We start from the raw sequence: 17,898 nt of genomic DNA, 5'->3' as shown, positions 1-17,898 counted from the left end.
AGTGCGCCAAGGGTATAAAAGATGCAACCATTTTCCTCCGTCTTTCTTGCCACGCGGTGCCCGAAGCGAAAGCAGTTCACAAGTGCCGGTCGGCTGACTCCTGAGATTTTCAAAATCGTGTTTCAGAACCGAAGTCTTCAATAAAGCTAAATACCCCGTTGGGGAAACTTTTTCTTGCTTCAGACAGCTGTCAGTAAAAGTTAACAATTGTATTTCTTGTGAGAAGCAAATACCTCATAAGGACTTTCACTCTTACTGTATTCCTTGCCTAGGCCCTGACCACGACATTACTATTTGTTGGTTTTGTGTTAGATTCAACAAATGCACTATTAAGCGTCTATTTGATTTTGCTTTACATTACTTTGGCCGAAGATTTAACTACATTATGCCGTTGGAACAACCAACGACCGGAATTCATAAAAAAAAGCAAAGACAAGGAAAAGGACAGGCATCCGAAGTCCAAAACCGACGATGAAACCTCTTCTAGGCCAGTCGCCGGTTCTCAGTGAGGTGCTTTCACAGCCCCTGACACCCACTACCTCAGAGCCACAGGCTGTATCAGACTCCCACATGAAGACACCTGGAAACTCAAGGTATTGGGCCTGTGGAAACTATTCCCTCAGATGGGTCCGGAGCCGCTGAGCAGGCATCTGCTTCTGATGGTGTTTTCAGACCTTCACAGCTTACTATTAAGTCCACTGCAGCAGCCAAGGCAAAGCCAAAAACACCATTAAAGACAAGGAAACAAGTACAGCATTCTCCTGGACATTCATCCATGCCAAAGAAACAGATGCTTAAAATGGCTGAAGACTTAATTACGTTGATCAGGGGTTCCCATCCCCCTCCTGATAAAAAGCCTAGGCAAGACACTGACTATGATTCCTCTGACCAGGTTTCTATTTCCTCTGATTCCTCTTCAGATTAGGGATATTCTCTCCTTCCCTATGAGGACTCTGATACAGAAGAATCTATTCCTTCAGCCTCTCCACCTGAGGATTATTCTTTTGGGGAAACCCTGCACACCATGAGGGAGTGGGAGAACCAGGATTATTCAGAATCCAAGAAAAGGCTCAGAGACTTTCTTTTATTGCCTCAGCACAGGCCCCTGGCTATCACCCTGTGCTTGATATTGTTGTTGATGTTTTCTTGAATCCAGTCTGTCTCCTGATTCAGTCAAGCCAGACAGGTACTACAGGGTCCCTGACTCTCTTAAATTTCTTTATAAAAACCCTGCTGCTGACCCAGAAACAATTTCTCAGGGTCCCAAAGGGGTTAAGGCTTCCACTGCTAAAAACCTGTCCCCCCTGATAGGGATTCTAGAGCTCTGGATAGATGGGGGAAAAAAGTTTACCTTCTGCTGCTTTAGCTGTAAGGGCTTTAAACTGTCAGTTTCACATGCTTAAATATCAGCAGTACCTCATGTCTTTGTTAAAACAGAAAATGCTTACAAACTCAGAAAATCCTGACAGTAAGGAAATGCAGGATTTATTGCATGCAGCTGAACAAGTGGGAAAGCATACTCTGCTATGTGGTTTTGATTTATTAGAGGCTTCTTGTACAGCCGCATTTACAGGCTCTGTCATTCGAAGGCATGCTTGGTTGAAAGAACAAAGTTTACCTGAACATGTTAAAGTAAAATTATTGGATGCTCCACTACAGCATGATACTTTGTTTGGTATTAAGGCAGAAGAGGTATTAAAGAAAATGGAGGATAAAGCAAAATCAATGCAGACAGTAAAGTATTTCTTACAGGTTCACCCACCTAGGTTTAGCAGAAACTGGCCTTCAAAGAATTGGTCCTTTCCGGTGTCAGACAGGCCACAAGAGGCAGATCTCAGCCCCAAGGCTCCTACAGACCTAAACAATGGGGTGCTTCAGCCCCCAAAAGAGGAGAAGACAAATCACAACCTTATAGGAAACAGTCCCAATGACTTCCCTCTACAAATGCCAAGCACTTACCTTTTGGCAGCACCCCTAGGGGGAAAGCTAGCACTTTTCTCACAAAATTGGCACATAATCACCCAGTACAAGTGGGTACTGAATATTGCTTCTCTGGGTTACAGGTTTCACTTTCACACCCTTCCAAGGGCTTCATGGACATGGCAGCTATTCAGAGAGTACCACAGCAAAAACAGGGACAAGGATTTTACTCAAGACTTTTCCTAGTACCCAGAAAGGACAAAGCCTGGAGACCAATACTGGACCTGTCAATCCTGAATACTTTCCTGGATGTTCCAAAATTCAAAATGTTAACACTGCAGCAACTTCTACCCATGCTGGGCAAGAAGGCTTGGCTAGTTACTTTGGACCTCAAGGAGGCATACCTGCATGTCCCAATCAGACAATCTTGCAGAAGATACCTCAGATTCATAGTTGGCTGTATGCATTACCAATTCTCTGCACTGCCCTTTGGCTTATCTACTGCGCCCATGGTCTTCGCAAAATGCCTGGCACCAGTAATTGCACTTTGCAGACAAAGAGGAATTCAAATATATCCCTACTTGGACGACTGCCTTATTCAAGCAGAGAGCAAGGACATTCTTCTAAAACATATGGCGTTTGTAAAAAGATTACTAGTTGGCCTAGGGTACACAGTAAACGAAAAGAAATCAAAACTAGTGCCCTCTCAAGAGATGATATTCCTGGGTGCAAGCTTAAATACAGCTACCCAGATGACTTATCTCACGCCAGACAAGCAAAGGCAACCGACTCATTACTTTCAAATGATGGCAGCAGAAACCCAGCTCCCTGCAAGAAACGTTCTGCAGGCCCTGGGCTTCATGGCATCCTGCATTCTACTAATTCCATATGCATGACTGCATAAGAGGAAACTACAATGGTATCTAAAAAGTGTTTGGACTCAACATTGCCACAGCCTGGAAACCGTAATTACTTTAATTCCCTGCCTACAACAGGAGTTTTGATGGTGGTCCCAGGCCTGTCACCACCACAAGGGTCAGCCTTTCACCTTACCCACAGCCAGGCAGACAGTAACAACAGATGCATCGGATTATGCCTGGGGGGCACACATGGCAGGAAAATGTATCCAGGGCATGTGGCCCAAGGAACAAATGCATCTTCACATCAATCAAAAAGAGATGCTAGCTGTACAGAATGCCCTGACAGCTTTCAAGGACCTACTATACATCCAGGACAACTACTACTAAAGACTTGACAATACCACAGTTATGTGGTACATAAACAAGCAAGGGGGCATGCATTCCTACCCCCTCTGCAGGCAAGCCTTGACTTTGTGGAACACAGTACTGACCTATCAAGTACATCTGCAGGCACAATTCCTGCCAGGAATGAAAAATACACTGGCAGACGAAGTAAGCAGAAATCTCATGGATCCTCACGAATGGAAACTAAATCCACAGGTCTTCAGCATGATAACAAGGAAATGGGGATGCCCAGACATAGATCTTTTTGCCTCCCCTCACAACTGCCAACTACAGAAATTCTGCACAAGAACTTATCACTCACAAGCATGGAAAGTGGATGCTCTAGCATTCAGCTGGAAAACCCTGACAGTTTATGCCTTCCCTCCACTGCCTCTTCTTCCCAAGGTGCTCCTAAAAGTCAGACAAGAGAGGCCAAAAATGATCCTAATTGCCCCAGACTGGCCACGCCAGCACTGGTACCCAATCCTAAAGAGCTGGTCTCAAGGCCCAACCTGGCCTTTACCTCAAATTCCTCATCTTCTGACTCAACAAAACAATCAGATTCTGCACAGTCAACTCAGAACCTTAAATCTGGCTGCATGGCAGATAATATAGCCACTCAGACCACACCTCTCTCTAAAGCTGTTATAGATGTCATTTTAGAAGCCAGGAGGCCCAGCACTAGGACATCTTATGCAGAAAAATGGAAGAGATTCTGTGCTTGGAACCAGGCACAAGGACTCAAACCACTTGTTCCAAATATACCTCAGATTTTACAATACCTAACTGAGATGCTGGACAAAGGCCTATCCTTCTCATCAATTAAGATCCATGCCTCTGCCATTTCAGCTCATTACAATGCGGAACCTCCTATTTTTTTTCATATCCACTACTAAGGCAGTACCTCAAAGGGGCAAAAAACATAAGACCCCCAAGGAGAGCACCAGTACCTACTTGGGACCTCAGTTTTGTTTTAGAAAAGCTCACACTGCCTCCTTTTGAGCCTGCCAGCACAGCTGATATAAAATTCTTATGGAAAACTGCTCTGCTCCTAGCAATAACTTCAGCAAGAAGAGTCTGAGTTACAGGCATTAATGGCAGTGAAACCTTTCATCATTTTTCACCAGGACAGGGTCTCTCTAAGGACAAACCCAACATTTATGCCAAAGGTGGCTTCCAGTTAGTGTGGCTCTTAATCAAACTATTCATTTGCCAACTTTCTATCCAAATCCCCAGAATAAAGGGGAGAGACTTCTGCACGCTTTGGACATGCACAGACTGCTACGATTCTACTTGGACAAAACAAAAGCTTTCAGAAAAACTGAGCAACTGTTTCTAGCTTATGCTGTAGGACCACAAGGAAAGCCTATCTCAAAACAGCCAATTTCAAAATGGGTAGGTCACTGCATTCACTTCTGTTATGCACAACATGGCAAAACAGTGCCTAAGGGCATTAGGCCACATTCTACCAGAGCAGCAGCCTCTTCAGCAGCCTTTCTCAGTGGAGTACCAACCAAAGACCTTTTAGAAGCTGCAACTTGAGTTCAGTGCATACTTTCACCAAGCACTACCACTTACCTCTCTACTCTAAATCCAGAGCAGGCTTTGCCACTGCAGTTCTGCAGGGCCTGGTAGCCTCTTCTAATCCTATTTAGGCCCAGCTACCCAACCTCATCTTTGGGATTCAACCAAAGTGTAATGACTGCAACAGTGAAACACGATGAACATAGTACAATTGTGTACCTACCATAAATGTAGATGTTCGAGTGTATTCACTGTTGCAGTCCAGGTTACCCACCCACCATCCCCCTTTTCTTTGCTGGGACTTTTCTGTACTTCTCAGCTATATACAACCTATGTGGTGTATTTGCTTGTAGATGAAGGAAATGTTTATTTTAGTACATGCATGCTTTTTGGCATACTTTTTTACAGCCTTCCTATTTGGGGGGGAACCTGACATCTGGGGCAAGAAAAACTGAGGAAAATGGCGTCTGTTGCATCTTTTATACCCCTGGCGCACTGACGTCAGGGAAGAGGCGACAGCAACCGACGCCGGACCTAGACTTTGGAACTCTGGCCGACTGCTGGTAGCCTGCCAGCAGGACAACCCAAGTGTAATGACTGCAACAGTGAATACACTCTAACATCTACATTTATGGTAGGTACACAACTGTACTTTCCTTTTCAAAAATCCTATTGCAGATCCTGAAACTATTTCTCAGGGTCCCAAGGGCATTAAGGCCTCTACTGCTAAAACTCCTACCCCTTCTGATAACGATTCCAGGGCGCTGGATAGATGGGGTAAGAAGGTTTACACTTCTGCAACCTTTGCAATCAGGGCTTTAAACTGTCAATTTCACACCTTACTTACTGTCTCAGCAGAACAACCAAAGTCTGCACACTCAGCTCCAAACTTTGAATCTTGCAGCGTGGCTAATCACCTAAATTCATCCTTTAGTATCCCTCAGCAAGCCTGTGATGGATGTCATTTTGGAGGCAAGAAGGCCTAGTACTAGAAAATCTTATGCTGACAAATGGAAAAGATTATATGCCTGAAATCAATCACAAGGGATAAGCACAGCAGTGCCTAATATTCCTCAGATTTTACAATACCTAACTGAGATGCTTCACAAGGGTCTGTCCTTTTCCATAAAAATCCATGTCTCAGCCATTTCAGCTCATTACAACACAGAACCTCCCCTCTTTCTCATCCTCTGCTAAAGCAGTATCTCAGAGGGGTCAAAAACTTAAGCCCACCCAGAAGAGCTTCAACCCCTGCCTGGGACCTCAATTTTGTATTGGAAAAACTCACTCTCTCTCCAGCTGCTACTACAGACTTAAAATTTCTCTCCTGGAAAACAGCTTTCCTTTTAGCAGTCTCTTCAGCTAGAAGGATTTCAGAACTACAGGCCCTTATGGCATTGGAGCCTTTCATGCGGACAGGGTGTCGCTCAGGCCCCAATCTATCCTTCATGCCTGAGGTGGTGTCCAGTGTGGCTGTTAATTAGAACATTCATTTGCCAACTTTCTTTCCCAATCCACAGAACAAGGGGGAATGGATTCTGCATTCATTGGATGTACACAGACAACTTAGATTTTATTTAAACAGGACAAAATCTGTAAGAAAATCTGACCAACTACTGGTGGCATTTGCTACAGGGGCAGAGGGAAAGGCTATTTCAAAGCAGACTATTTCTAAATGGATAAGCCATTGTATTCGTTTCTGCTATACGCACCATGGTAAAACTATCCCCCAGGGGATCAGATCTCATTCCACCAGGCTGCATCTACTTCTACAGCCTTTCTCAGAGGTGTTCCTACCAGAGACATTCTAGAAGCTGCCACTTGGAGCTCAGTTCATACATTCACCAAACATTACCATTTACCTTTATTCTGTAAATCCGGAGCTGGCTTTGCCATTGCTGTCCTGCAGGGCCTTATAGCTGGTCCAAATGCTGTATAAATCCATCCTCCCAACCATAGCTTTGTGAATCTATCCAAATGTAATGACTGCAACAGTGAAACACAGAACATAGTACAGTTGTGTACGCTTACGATAAATGTAGATGTTAGATTGTATTTACTGTTGCAGTCCTGGTTACCCTCCCTCCAACCCCCTGTTTTTCTCTTACTATACTGCTACTCTCCTTTACTATGCTTAAAAGCTTTTTTGGTGTATTTGCTTTTGTTTGGAGGTATATATTTTTTTGTTTTTAATTACTTAATATTTGGCTCCCCTTTTGGTGGGCACCTGACATCTGGGGCAAGAAAAACTGATTTAATGGGGTCTGCTGCATGTTTTATACCCCTGACGACCTGACGTCATGGAAGAAGAGACAGTAACTGACACAGGACCCAAGACCTTGTTAATCAGGCCGACAGAGCAACCTGCAAGCAGATTACCCAAATGTAATGACTGCAACAGTGAATACACTCTAACATCTACATTTATGGTAAGTGTACACAGCTGTACTTTTTGCTCCACAAAGCAGGCGATACAAATTGTTGTAACATCCAGGTAACTTTAGATGAAATTAGATTATATTGAAAAATAACTACTCAAACTGGACCCAAACAAAGTACAAAGAGGAAATGGAATTAGTAAGATTTCGACATGAGCTTTTATAGTACCATTATATCTGTTCACTAATTCATTTAGGCATGGGGAGATTCTTCACAATTGGAGACATGCACTTATCTTTTGTGGTAAAGGGGAATAGGACAGCCCTAGAGTCTTTCAGACCATTAGTTTACTTTTACTTTGTTTAAAAATAATGGAGAAGGTTGTTTTGGATAAGTTATTGCCAGAATTAGAAAGGTTGGAACTTGAAACCTTGTATCTGTACGCATATGTTGAAAATAGATCTATAACCACCTGTGACATGATGTTCTATAATATAGCTATAAATGAAAGTTGTGCTTTCTAATTTATATAGACTTATATTCAGCATTTACTAGGGTTGTATGCAAAACAAATTAAGAGAAACTATTAATGCAGTCATGATGAGATGGATAGCTGCCTGGCTTACAGGCAGGATGTGGCAAGTATCCTATAGCAATTAAACAGATGAAATTCTTGGTTACCGTTGGGTGTCCCACAGGGCTTTGTCCTAGGCCCATACTTGTTTGGGTTGTCCTTTTCAGATCTTTCTGTAAACTGATTACATGTGTTACAGATAAGGCATGTCTGCAAAATAACTTGACCAAATAGACCATTTGGGCACAGTCGAAAAATTAGCTGATTAATGCATCAAAAAGTTAGCATTTGAGATGAATACATTTAAAGATAAATATTTAATGCAATACACAGTGATGAAAATGTAGATTAATTTAAGGGCCTGGGTATATGGGTAGATCTGGATTTGAGTTTTTCCAATTATATCAACAAATTGTTTAATTATAGTTCCAAAACTTAAGCTTGTACAAAAATTTTATAAAATCAAAGAAATCAGAAATGATGAAATCACTATTTGTTGGTTATATTAGACCCAAATTAATTACGGCGTAACAATGTGGAAATGTTATAAGAAAACAAGCTTGATTGACTGCAGTGGAAATATACCAAGGGCAACTATGGATGCAAAACATTATGAAAGACTAAAATATCTGAACTTGTACAGTCTCGTATAGACATTTAGAAGAAAACTTTATTAGAGTATGTGATGATAGGGGGTACTGAGAACTATGCCAGTGGATGTATAACATATGCCAGCACAGCTGGATGGAATTTTGTAAAGAATTGTCACTTAATATCAAACGGATTTTTATGGATGCTTGTGTTGGAAATGTATTTGTAAAGCTGCCGGAGTTAAAAATGTATCAAGTGTGCCCTGTTGGTTAGAAAAGAAATGCACATGCATTATTGTACCTGTTTAAATGTATATATTGTAACAGAAGATACTGGAAGAGAAGATGTTAATCCCAAGCTCCCCTGACTTTTGAGAAATAGGAAAATTAAGTTACTGGGCCTAGGCTGTAAAGATGTTTCACAGTTCTGAATGCAGCCAGAGGCAAAGTCTGTACTAGGAAGTTTCTTGCATTGTCATTGGGGTGAACTAATTGCTACTCTGAAAGGGTGGAGGCTTGAAATCATTCTATGACTTCCAAGAGCTGCAGCAGTGTGTGTGTTATCTACCTGATAAATCCTGACAGCTTCTAGCAATGAGGGATTCCATGGGAACCAGAAGTCAGATGAGCAGATGTGATGTCATTCTGTACAGTAGTAGTGTTTTAATATTAGAGGAGACTGAAGTCTCAGCAGTCTGTTTCTTATGTGACATAGAAGGATTTCTTACCTCATTATCTTGCCATGCTTTAGTAAGTAACCCGGGAATAATAGCTCTTTAGATTAGTCAGGAAAATATAGTGAGATTAGTTAAGTATGTTTTTTCTGCAACAGTGTGAACATGTCCGCCTGTTTAATATTTCCTGTGATTGAAACTCTGTTCACTGTAAATAAATATTTTGTATTTTCATGTTCTTTTATTTGTTAAATATATTTAAACTTTTCATTGTGGCTGGTCCTATGTGTGTGAATGAGAGGGAGGCTAGAGGAGCGGTGAGGATGCAAGGAGTAGAGGTGGCGAAGGTGGATGAGTTTAAATACTTGGGGTCAATAGTTCAGAGTAACGGTGAGTGTGGAAGAGAGGTGAAGAAGAGAGTACAGGCAGGATGGAGTGGGTGGAGAAGTGTGTCAGGAGTGATTTGTGACAGACGAGTACCTGTAAGAGTGAAAGGGAAGGTCTCCAAGAGAGGGGTAGTGAGACCAGCTGTGTTATATGGGTTGGAGACAGTGGCATTGTCAAAAAGGCAGGAGTTTGAGCTGGATGTGGCAGAGTTAAATATGTTAAGATTTGCACTGGGTGTGACAAGGGTGGACAGGATTAGGAATAAATATATTACAGGGTTAGCCCAAGTTGGAAGGTTTGGAGACAAAGCCAGAGAGGCAAGATTATGTTGGTTTGGACATGTGCTGAGAAGGGTGCTGAGTATATTGGGAAAAGAATGCCAAGGATGAAGCTACCAGGTAACAGGAGAAGAGGAAGGCCTAAGATAAGGTTTATGGATGTGCTGAGAGAGGACATGCAGGTGGTTGGTGTGACAGAGCAAGATGCAGAGGACAGGAAGACATGGAAACGGGTGATCCGTTGTGGTGACCCCTAACGGAAACAGCCGAAAGAAGATGATGACATTGATGATGATTGTGGCTGGTTGTTTAGAAAATATTTAACCTTTGAGAGTACTTCTATCTATTGGTGACACTTTGGCCACTCCTGAAAGTTTTACTGTTTGGTCAACATTACCATTGGTATTAGTATTAACTTCACTCAGTATAATTGGATACCCTTTTAAGAGCCGTAAAGTAACTGACTGGTGGCAGTGAATCTACCTTGTAGTGTGGGTAAAGTTGGTAGAGTGGGTAATCTGTGTCAACTTTTCCCAGGTGTGTGTGCATGTGTGAAAATTCAGTCCGTGTGTGTGTGTGTGTGTGTGTGTGTGTCAGATACTTAGAGCAGGTACATGAAGCACTAGTTTCACAGAGAGTGGTGGAGGACTTGGCTTGGACACTCTGCTCAGGACTTAACTCTGCAGCTGTGCCAGTCAGGAGCATTATTTGGGGACCTAGGGGAAGAGAGAAGCGCCCAGACCCTGGGCTGTGTGTGTTCCCTGTGTGCTCTTAAGAGAAATTGTGCATGATGCAGAGAGGTCCAGATCTGGAAATACTGAGTGTATCTATTTGTATTCCAAGTGAATGTCCCTCTCCAGTATCAGTGGTGAGGATTCTGCTCCTCGATTACTGGCAGAGAGGGGAAGTCACAGGGGTATATAGGGTATGTAGAGACATTCTCTAGGATTGTTTGGGGTTATTAAAAAGAGGAGAATCATCCGCCAACCTATGTAGAAGATTGTAGGAATGACAGGTGTACTAATTGGTTCTCTCATAGTAGCTAACACAAGGAATAGACTATCAAGTTGCATTTAAAACTAGCACTCCCAACTCTCTCTACAGATGACCTAAAAAAAACACCAGTAAATCAGCCAATTGTGCATGTCCCTCCTTAAGCTGTGAAGAGAAGTGCAAAAAAAAAGGCTTTGGTTTATTGTGTGACTACCTATAGTACTGGAGCAAATCCTCAACTTCCAGTTCTTCAGTTGTGCAAAAAACCATACTGAAATCAAGTGCCTTTCCAGACCAGCATTGTGGTAGAGGGAGAAACTGGAGCTCTTGATCATTCCCCCTAACACTTACCGCGCAGGGCAGTTGCCCCCTTCATCCCACCCTTGCTATGCTACTGTCGTGTAAGTTTAGAAGACTGTAAGTTCTGATTCCATACCACATGCTTGAATTAATTTTCCATTGCTTACACTGCAGTGTGGCATTAGGAGGTTGCTGCACTCCTGAGGTTGCAGCCCCCTCAAATTGAGATTTTAATCCAAAGTTCTATGTACATGAATTTATGGTGTTTTAGGGGAATGGGGTTGTTAAAGATTACATGTTATGAAGAAGAGCAGAGAATTTTTTTCTGAAAATAGGCCATAAACTGAATGGTGTTGCTTTGTAAGAAAGAGTAAATTTATATCTAAAATTAGGGAATACGATAAGAGGAGGCTACAGAGGTTGATCACAGAACCTTCATTTAAAATGCTTTTTGTAAGATTTTATGAGAACAATTGGCTTGGAGAACAGAAGTTATTCTGCTATAGGTGAATTGGTGTTCCACCAGTTTGTCTGCAGGGCTGTGTAAGTAAATGTGTGTCCTGCAATGTACTGGCACCCTGTTTAGTACACTTTTAGTGCTAGATTAATATCTCGGTCTTTGTGAATATGAATTACATTAAACAGTCAGAAATAAATGAATAAAAAGATTAAGACGAGTACATATTTATTTCAAGAGAGAGGAAATAGATTCGTGATCTCAGTAAACATGCAGATGTGAGGGGTAGAAATTTATTTTTTGTTTTCCGGGTAGATATAGATCAATAGAGATGTATATAGATCTCTCGATATAGATGTATAGATCTATAAAGATACAGATATGTATATATATATATATATATATATGTATATATATATATATATATATATATGTATGTATATGATTATATATATATGTGTGTGTGTGTGATGTACATGTGTATATGATGTGTGTGTGTATATGTAATATAGTGCCAGGGGGTAATTCCCATTTTGGCACCCCACCTGTCCAGCTCTTCTTCTGAAGAGCAAGTTTAAAAAAAAAAAAAAAAAAAAAAAAAAAAGGCTGCTCCTTGTACTTGTGCGGAGTAGCCAGATACATACCCTCCTCCCTCCCACCATCCACTTCTGCCCTAGCAAAAAGTGGTGCTCCTGAAATGCAGGAGCCAGCCAGCCATCCCATTCAACGTTGTGGAGCAGAATAAAAGCATGAGGCAAAAATCTAGACATTTTTATGGAAATCTGCACAGTTGGGAAGTATGCATGCCCTTTCTCAGCTGAGGGCAATTAAAAAAGGTTGCAATCTTGTACCTGGGGCTAGCTACTGAAATGAATGAGCACATCAGGTCCCATTTCTGTACCCTGCCCCCAACCCTCCTTCCTCAGCTCGGGGAAAAAGAAAAAAATAATTTTATTTTAACTGTAGCAAAGTACTTGCAAATGTAGAAAGCAGTTGCTACAGTTTAGACCATACAGGGAGTGCTGCATCACTCAGCTTTGACTGCAAGTACAATACCACCATTTAAAAGCCGTTCTGCACTAGAGTGAATGTGATCATCCAGTCATGCCCACTAATACTTTATGAACCTGGGCAGTTGCCCCCTTTGCCTTGGTTTGGGTATACTACTGGTCCAAATAGATTGTGGACCATTTTCAATGGAGGTCCAGACAGAAACGATACTGATAAACAACATAACGTAAAAACATTGCGAGTTGTACATCACTGTACCAGGTATTAGCTTATGATTGAGCTTTTCATTTGCACAGAGAAGTACATTTTGTGATTCTAGTGGATGCAGTTTAATACAAAAATGTTAGTATTGTATGTGACCAGTAGATGCAAGCAGTACAAGGAGTCGGTAATGAAGTATTTTCAGTGATACGTGAGAAAGCAAGGTAATTAACAGTTAGTTAATTAACAGTAGTAAGGCATACATCTGTGGATGAGAATATGTTGGAATGGTAAGGTGGTTACATCTTTTGTTAAGAGGAAGGGGAAATAGGAAATGTAGATAAAGGCAGGTGATGGGGCTTATGTGGAAGACAGATGGAAGGATGGTACTTAAGAAATTATGTAAGAAAATATTTTTCTGAAAATATGATAGGACAATGGGACTCATTTAATGTAAGAGGGTGTGAATCGGCTGAAGGTTTCAGGAAGCCATAGGAAAAGTGAGAGGGTAAGACTGAGTTATGGGGGCATTTACAGTGTCCTAGTGGCTTAAATAAGTATATTTTCCACCCCCTATATGCCTCTGGCTTATGTTCCTGTATCCAAGAAAGAAAAATATTGGCAGACGGTTCTGATCAGCCATACCCTCATCACTGGTTGGGCAGTCCATTCTGATCATCAGCCATATCCCCATCACTGGGTACCTCTGTGCATATGATGCTGTTTTTAACTTGTCCCCAAAACTATATCAAAATGACTTGGAAGATGTCAGTCCTAAGAGGGAAGAGTCCTTTCTTAGTGCTAGTATTGAGTTTATTTGTTCTTTGGCTATTTTCACACTTTAAGCGCACTGAAATGACATCCTATTTTTATTTATTTGCAGCTCCTCCGCCTTATGCTCCATGACTTTGATTACTGCCGACCCGTCTTCTGCCAGACTGGAACTGTTGAAGTGATGTTTTTGCTTAATTCATTTTCTTTTACAGGTGGCTTTTACTTCTGTGAAAATTATCATCCAGAGGACATGACTGTAGTTAGTGTTTTGCATATATAAATGCATGCTAATAGACTTCACTTTTGGCTACCTCATGCAGTTTTGAGATGTACTAAAGCTGAAAAGTATTTTTTTTTTCTTAATCATTTGAACCACTTTGCATTTATGGTGTAGAGGTTTGTTTTGCCATTAGTTCAGCTGTGTAAATCTGTTTGGACATAACTTACACTTGCAGTGGCCATGCCAGGATTGGCAGAAATCTGATGTCCGTCATTTCACCTTTTCATGCCTAGTGTACATTGCTGTTTTTGAAGGCAGTGTTCTGCTCTTGCACTGGACAGATGGGCATTCCATGGTGTACAAGACATCATTGCAGTTACTGAGGATTTGAACTGAACTGAGCAATATGGCTTTCAGTAGGGTTGAAGTTGTGAAGATCCTTGTTTGCCTGAGGGCAACATCAAACAGAGTGGACATTGGAGGATACTGAAGGATGCCATGTTTGTTGTCCAAAACATCTGTCTTTGTATCTGCAAGTAGTCATTTCAGCCTGGAAGAACATGATAATGCATACTTCTTGTATGACTGAAGTAAATGCTCTGATGTATGCCTGTATGTCAGCAGTGCATATTTTTTTCATCTCATCATAATCGAGTGCAGTACTGCAAGGCTCATACAGACACAGTTTCTGATACTTGATGTTGCTTATGCCGCGTTAGAGCTAATACTTTTTTTAACATTGATATGTCTGTTGGGTGGTGAACTAAGGGTATTTGCATGTTCGCTTATCCTAACAGAATGAGGTTTCCTACAAAGCATATTGTATAGTGGTATTAACTTTAAACTTTTTTGAGGGGGATTAATATATGCCTATTTAAATATATATGCCTTTCTGATGTCTGCATTTTGCAAACTACTGATTGTGCTTGAACTAGCATCAAGCTGTAAATTTAATGACAGAAGCCAGGAAAAACAGAACAGTTGGCAAGTCTTACAAACTGTCCCAAATATTCAGATTTTACATTCTTCGTTTAAGTTTGAGCTTTGACTGTCTAGTTGTCAGTAAATGTGTATATATGCATACACGTGTGTGTGTTTTTCTGTACATGTTTAAACATAAATTATTTCCCCAAAGTTGCCACTGTTCCCTTTGTGTAATAGACCTCGGCTTCTGCATCTTGATGCAAGTTACAAAATCCCATTTGAGCTCTTGTAAATGTCAGTTTGTTTCATTGTCAGATTTTAACTTGGTGATATGTATTAACAGCACTCTTAAATTGAAGATTTTAATTGAATCTGCAGAGATGCTTCCCTTGAAAGAGCACTTACTTTGTTCATTTAAATTATTTACCTGGAGCATGAAATTTCAGTATACATTAACTTTTTATTTTAAATCAGTAAACAAACACAAGGACATACCTTCTAGTAGTTCCTGTTTTTAGAAGCAGAACCGTTTATGTTCAGGACATTTATTGTGGCTCAAGTAGTACTGGAATAAATTGATAGTATGAGGCAGTTAATACAGACCTTGATTTTGGCAGATAAAGCAATGAAACAGAAAAGTAGTTAATTTCAGTTGTTATCTTTTAATTGCAGCTTTGATGCAGGTAGTTTTTTTACCTTGTTTTACTTAGCTGCAATTTGGGTACCTTAGACTAAAACATGCATTGCAAAATTTCCAGATTAAAAGACATAAGTAGAAAGTCCTGCATTCCCCAAACTCTATACAGGACTGAAAATTGCAAGCAGTGCTCACAGATCTGTATTACATCAGCAGCATTTATTGGCACACTATTATATAACTGTAGCAGTTATTTTAAAATTGAGCATTAAAATGCTTAAATTAAAAATGTTCATCATATTGATGACTGTTGCAGTAGTTTCAGCTATATGCATGATATGCTGTAAGGAATGTAACAGTCGGCCAGCTTCCAAAGCTTCAGGGCACCTTCCACACATCCAAACCAACGAGCCCAGGCCTCTTGAGCTGAGGTGACTAAAAGGCAAGTTTGGGTGCCAGGATCGTCACTTTTGAGGATCGATGGTCAGGTTGGTGCTATTCCTTTGCTGGGTAGATAAGTTCCCTTTTAGGAAAAACCTTCCATTTTCCAAATATAGGTTGTGTTTTATTACTTCCCTCTTTAGGAAAATTTATCTTGAAGTGAGAAGTTGTTTTAACGGATTTTCACAAGACTGTATCATACTTCTAAACTGGAGCGCTGTTTTTTCCTGTCAGTTTAAAAGTTGTATAAAGTAACTGAAAATTTTTTCTGTGGAAAAAATTGTTTATTTTACTTTTAGGGGCTGGCAGTGTGTTTTAAAGTGCTTTTTATTGTATTTTTCTGTTAAGTAACCTTTAAGAACTTGTAGTTTTTACCAGCATTTGCTTTTCTTCCCCAGGAAAGAGGCACCATTTTCGGTTTTACCATGGAACAATCTGTCTGTCCCAAAGTCTGTTCTAACATGCCACAAAAGGAAAAAGTTGAGGAAACGGCCTTTGCCACCACAGAAGGCTAGCTGTCTGCCTCAGCTGCAGATGAGTGACTCTTTGTTGTAGCTCAGACCACTCATCTTTTACCCCTGATACCTGTGGTGTACCACCTACAGCCCCTGTGGATCTCTAGGCCAGGAAGAGCCACCCTTGTCCCTTCTGGGAGAGGGAATATGGAGATGTTCCATTCTACTGCTGCAGTATTCATAACATGAGGGATTCCCTGCCAAGGGTGACCTGACATCCAGCCAGTATACCAAAGCCTTTTACTGCCTACAAGTACGTGGGATGTCACACATATGTTCCCCACGTACATATGGCATAAATGTGATGTCCACATGTATTATCCTTAGAACTTCTCTGCCACAAGTCTGGATGCCATCTTCAGTCTGTCTGCTTACCCGAGTTGTTTGCTACTATATCAAGCCATTTCAGAAAAGTGCCTCATTGTTTTTTTTTTCTCTTCCTTATTAGCTGTTGTGTGTGAGGTTTTTCGTGTCATCCAAGAAAGGCAAATGTTGGTGTCTGAGACAGATTCCACATGCCTATGTCTGGCTCTTTGGCTGCTCCTCCTATGTCTGATGCCTCTCATGAGGCTAGTGAAGACCCAGAGATCCGTCCATTCCTTGGTTCAGATTCTTTGGCTGAAACCGGTTGAGGTCATCATGGATCCAATGACAGGCATGTCTTCGGAGGCTCTGCAGACATCCGTTTCAGATGTTCAGGAGGAACCGAAATTTGTAATTTCAGAAGGCCCTTGGGGATCCTTGAAATACTAGGTGTCCTTCTATTCTCATGTTGCAGTATTCATAACTGTAGGGAGGTTGCTGCCTGCAACACCGGACATCTGGTCAGTATACCAAAGTCTTAGGAGCAGGGGTACGTGCTGCGTTGATTGTCAGAGCCATAAACAGACCTGCTATAAAAGTGACGTCTTCACGTACCCCCTTCAGAACTTTTCTGCTGCAGTGATCTACGGACCTCTGATCACCCACTCTGGGAATCTGTTTCGGCCGTCTGATACAGATAAGTACCCCTTTGGGTTTTTTGTTTTCATGTCATTGCTTTTCAAACGTACATGTCAGCTAGGAAAAGGAAATGTGCTTGTGGAAGACAAATTCCACACAGGGACATGCATGATAAGTGCTTATTCTGTTTACTTGAATGCCATGACCATACATTTTGGTGATATTTGCAAATCCTTTGTACTTACAATTCTTCACAGCCGTCTAGCTGCCTTAAAGCTTTATTTAGAAAATCAGAGGCTCCGGCTTCTAGCGTTGGGCATGGAGGGTGAGGTAGGTACTTCCGATGAGCCGCCTCAGAAGGCGGCCAATAAAGTTAGGTGTGGCACCCATGCTGCACCTCAGGAGTCCAGTGAGACTCCCGAGGTGGATGTTAGCACTGGGTCACATTGGATGCACATTTCACAGCTAGAACTGGGAACCACTGTGGAAGCCAGTTAGGTGGAAATGGAGCGTGTCCGCTGAGGTTGATTAGCCATCAGCTCCTGATGGCGAAGGAGACCCACAGCTCAGGACATCAGCAGGGCCTACTCTAGTCTTTCCATCCTCCCAGGCATCAGCCTCTCTCATTACATCGTTCTACTCCTCTGAAGAGGAAACGGAAATTAAAACCTAGGGAACATAGAGAAACTGAACCAGCTCCTGGATGGCAATTTTTTCCCCAAAATCTTTTTAGGGCCTTCCAGGCCCTCCAGTCTCCGGTACCACTTCCTGTGTAGGCGTTAAAGGCTTCAGAAGAGGAACTCTCTTCCTCTGATGAATCACTTACTTATTGCTCCCAGATAGAATCCCCCAAAGACTTCATTACCCCTGAGGAGGAGGAATCTTAGTTCTTAATCTCCAGAAGAGGCACAGA

The 17,898-nt window shown here is 41.6% G+C and overlaps 1 protein-coding gene across 1 annotated transcript in view; it reads left to right on the top strand.

The window, feature by feature from the left end:
- SHISA4 (shisa family member 4) overlaps positions 1-15,046 on the top strand; it is a 653,245-nt gene extending 638,199 nt beyond the window's left edge. Inside the window, exon 5 of the mRNA XM_044076673.1 lies at positions 13,416-15,046. Coding sequence (XP_043932608.1) covers positions 13,416-13,438 — 23 coding nt within the window. The 3' untranslated portion in view covers positions 13,439-15,046. The remainder of the gene's footprint in view (positions 1-13,415) is intronic.
- Positions 15,047-17,898: the final 2,852 nt, after the last annotated feature.

This window comes from Protopterus annectens, chromosome 7.part0, assembly GCF_019279795.1.
Source record: "Protopterus annectens isolate FY-2018-M chromosome 7.part0, PAN1.0, whole genome shotgun sequence".
Lineage (NCBI taxonomy): Eukaryota > Metazoa > Chordata > Ceratodontiformes > Protopteridae > Protopterus > Protopterus annectens.
Note: the sequence above shows the minus strand (reverse complement) of the source record. Positions and strands in the feature narration are given on the sequence as shown.